The sequence below is a fragment of the Thermobia domestica genome, chromosome 7 (assembly GCF_964235325.1).
Source record: "Thermobia domestica chromosome 7, izTheDome1.hap1.1, whole genome shotgun sequence".
NCBI classification, from domain to species: domain Eukaryota; kingdom Metazoa; phylum Arthropoda; class Insecta; order Zygentoma; family Lepismatidae; genus Thermobia; species Thermobia domestica.
In genome coordinates, this window is record NC_137460.1 from 299,287,198 (window position 1) to 299,290,292 (window position 3,095).

General features: G+C 38.4%; 1 protein-coding gene across 1 annotated transcript; it reads right to left on the bottom strand.

The window, feature by feature from the left end:
• Nucleotides 1-1,519: 1,519 nt before the first annotated feature.
• On the bottom strand, nucleotides 1,520-2,212 carry LOC145689814 (zinc finger MYM-type protein 1-like). Its single transcript, XM_081764021.1, has one exon. It carries the CDS (start codon nucleotides 2,210-2,212, stop codon nucleotides 1,520-1,522), a length of 693 nt encoding a protein of 230 aa, XP_081620147.1.
• Between the last annotated feature and the right edge of the window lie 883 nt (nucleotides 2,213-3,095).

The window sequence follows — 3,095 nt, forward strand, 5'->3', positions numbered from 1 at the left end:
GTTTCTGACAGCAAAAAACTGTAAACCGATAGAAATCTATCGGCAGCTGTGTGAAGTGTATGGGGACAACATTATCACTGAAGGTGGAGTGCGACAGTGGGTCATAAGATTTAAAAATGGCCGAACCAATGTTCACGACGAAGATCGAAGTGGGAGACCCAGCAAAGTGACTGCCGAACTTGTCGAAAAAGTCGATGTTAAAGTCCGTGAAAATCGAAAGTTCACAATAACGGAACTTTCTTTGAGTTTTCCACAAATTTCGCGAAGTTTGTTGCACGAAATCATCAGCGAAAAGCTTGGTTACCACAAGTTTTGTGCAAGATGGATTCCAAAAATCTTGACAGAGGACCACAAAAATCAGCGAATGGCTGGAGCGTTGCACTTTTTGGACGCCTACAATAAGGATGGTGACTCTTTACTCGATCGCATCGTTACTGGTGACGAAACATGGGTGAAACACGTGAACTGTGAAACGAAATTGCAATCAATGCAGTGGGGGCACACAGGTTCTCCCCAAAAACCCAAGAAATGCATGCAAACAATGTCGGCAAGGAAGATGATGGCGACTGTTTTTTGGGACAGAAAAGGTGTGATTTTGGTGGACTTCCTGGAAAGACGCACTACAATAAACGCTCAAAGGTATTGCCAAACTCTGCAAAACCTCAGAAGAGCAATTCAAAACAAGCGCAGAGGAATGTTGAGCTCTAAGATCTTGTTGATTCACGACAACGCCCGGCCCCACACGCAAATGTCACGCGTGAAGTTCTTGAATCTTCTTCAGTGGGAGTTGTTTCCTCATCCGCCGTACAGTCCCGACCTGGCACCGAGCGACTTCCACCTATTCCCAGCAATGAAGAAGTGGCTGGCTATGCAGCGTTTTGATGACGACGAACAGCTGCAAGAAGAGGTAACGAAGTGGTTGAAGTCGCAGGCGGCCGAATTTTTTCGACGAAGGAATTTCCAAGCTCGTACATCGCTACGATAAATGCCTTAATTTGAATGGTGACTATGTCGAAAAGTAGTATTTGTGTGTGGCTTTCATCTGTATATAATAAAATTTGTTTCCTATACTTTGTTGATTTTTTATTCCAAAACGTAATCTACTTTCTGGATAGCCCTCGTATAACTATAAGAATCAATTATCAAACTGAGTAAGATCTTAACTTTTGTCAGTTAAATACACAGAGTAAGTTTTGGTTAACGATATACGAAACAATTATTTACACATGAGCATGCAAAATATTCTACGTCACTGATTAGAAATTTACAGAACGATTCAAGAAACAACGATTTATATAAAATTAAGATTCATGATGCGATACAGCATTTATTTACACATATATACATAAACAACCTTCTTAACTGCGAAAGAGAACACATATATGAATAAAATAATATACAAACATATTTCGTAACAGCATTGTACAAAGATTTCGTAATACAAATAATACAACCAGTAATATAATTTTATATCTTTATACAGTTTTGATGCAAATTGTCCTTTGACTTGTTTACAATGCTAAGTAAATTTAACTTTTCGTGCCTTTTTCTCTGCAAAGTAATTAATTAAAGTATCAGTGTCAAGCTCACACAGAACATCACATTCAATAGACATCATAGAAAGGCCTACAAGACGCTCTTGCGTCATCGTTGATCGTAGGTAGTTCTTTATAAGTTTCAACTTGGAGAAACTTTTTTCTGCTGAAGCTACACTTACAGGAATAGTTAGCAAGATTCTTAGAGCAATAGTTGCATTTGAAAATAACCCAATAAGGGAGTTCTTGCAAATATATGTAAGTACTTGCAACGGTTTGCTCCTACTTTCAGAACCGAGAAATGAATGTAAAAGTAAGAGCTCTTGATATAACTGAAATTCGTCAACATCACAGTGATCTTTGTCTGTGCAACACTTTAGTAAATATTCTTTGTCCGTTATTCGATGGATGTCACACAAAAACCCAAATATTTCGCTGTGCTGCTTCAGTTGTTGAAATCTTTCATTCAGGGAACAGATAATTGTGTCTAATGTGCAAAAATAGAAGTTACTTTTAAACGCACTGTATGGATCATTAATCGGTTCGTCTTCAGATTCATACAAAAATTTTCTAGGTCGGAGTTTTGGTTCATTCTCAAATTGTGGTTGAATCTCGAGCTCTTCAGCAATTACTTTGGCATCAACCAAAATATTCTGGAAACCTTCATCACTTCGCATGTTCTCAAGGCGACACTTGGTTTTCTTAAGCAGATCAACTGCTTGCTGAATGTCCACTGATTCTTGTTGGAAAACATGGCTAACCACATTAACACAAGAAAGAACTTCATATCAAAACACCACAACACAAACGAACTTAAAATTCAGGAGCTTCCTAGCCAGGGAACAAGCCTTATTTTTGCCCATAACGTCTATCTTTGAGTCCTTTGATGCTTCGAAAAGAGCATCGTAAATTTCTCCTAACTGGTAGCGAAACGATTTGACAGCATCAATACAACTCTACTTAATTAATAGATGAATGCTTGAAATACAGCTAAAGTTGGTTAATACACATCTAACGAGTAAAAGTCTCATCGCTTTGGTACATGTATCAAGCATCAGTGTTGGTATAGAATGTAATTATTGCTACTTATATCAATGGGGAAAGAACTTTCTTTGAGCCTGAAGTTCGCCGCCTATCTGAGAGGCCACCACCCTTCCCACCCCAGCCTGCTAAGACGTTACGTGTGTAAACACCTCTTCTCTATTAAACGTAATAAAACGAAAATACGTTACGTAATGTAGGCCTACTTACCTGTACTGTGCTGTTATCTTCTGGAATATTTGTTGATTCCTTGCTGGTTTCCTCATTCTCTGGTTCTACGTCTTCATTTCCATTATTGTCTGTTTCAGGAGTACGAAAGAATTTCTTTAATGCTGCTGACTGTTTCTCATTTTCAGCCGCTAATTGTGCTCTTCTTTTTCTGTATACATTTCCAGAAGGCTTCTTTTTTTCCGACATATTGATAAAGAACACATTAACGCAACGATTCTTCTACTAAGAGTCGAAATTCAGGAGACAAAAGAAGAACACGCACACCATGAAGCCTGCACTACATGTACT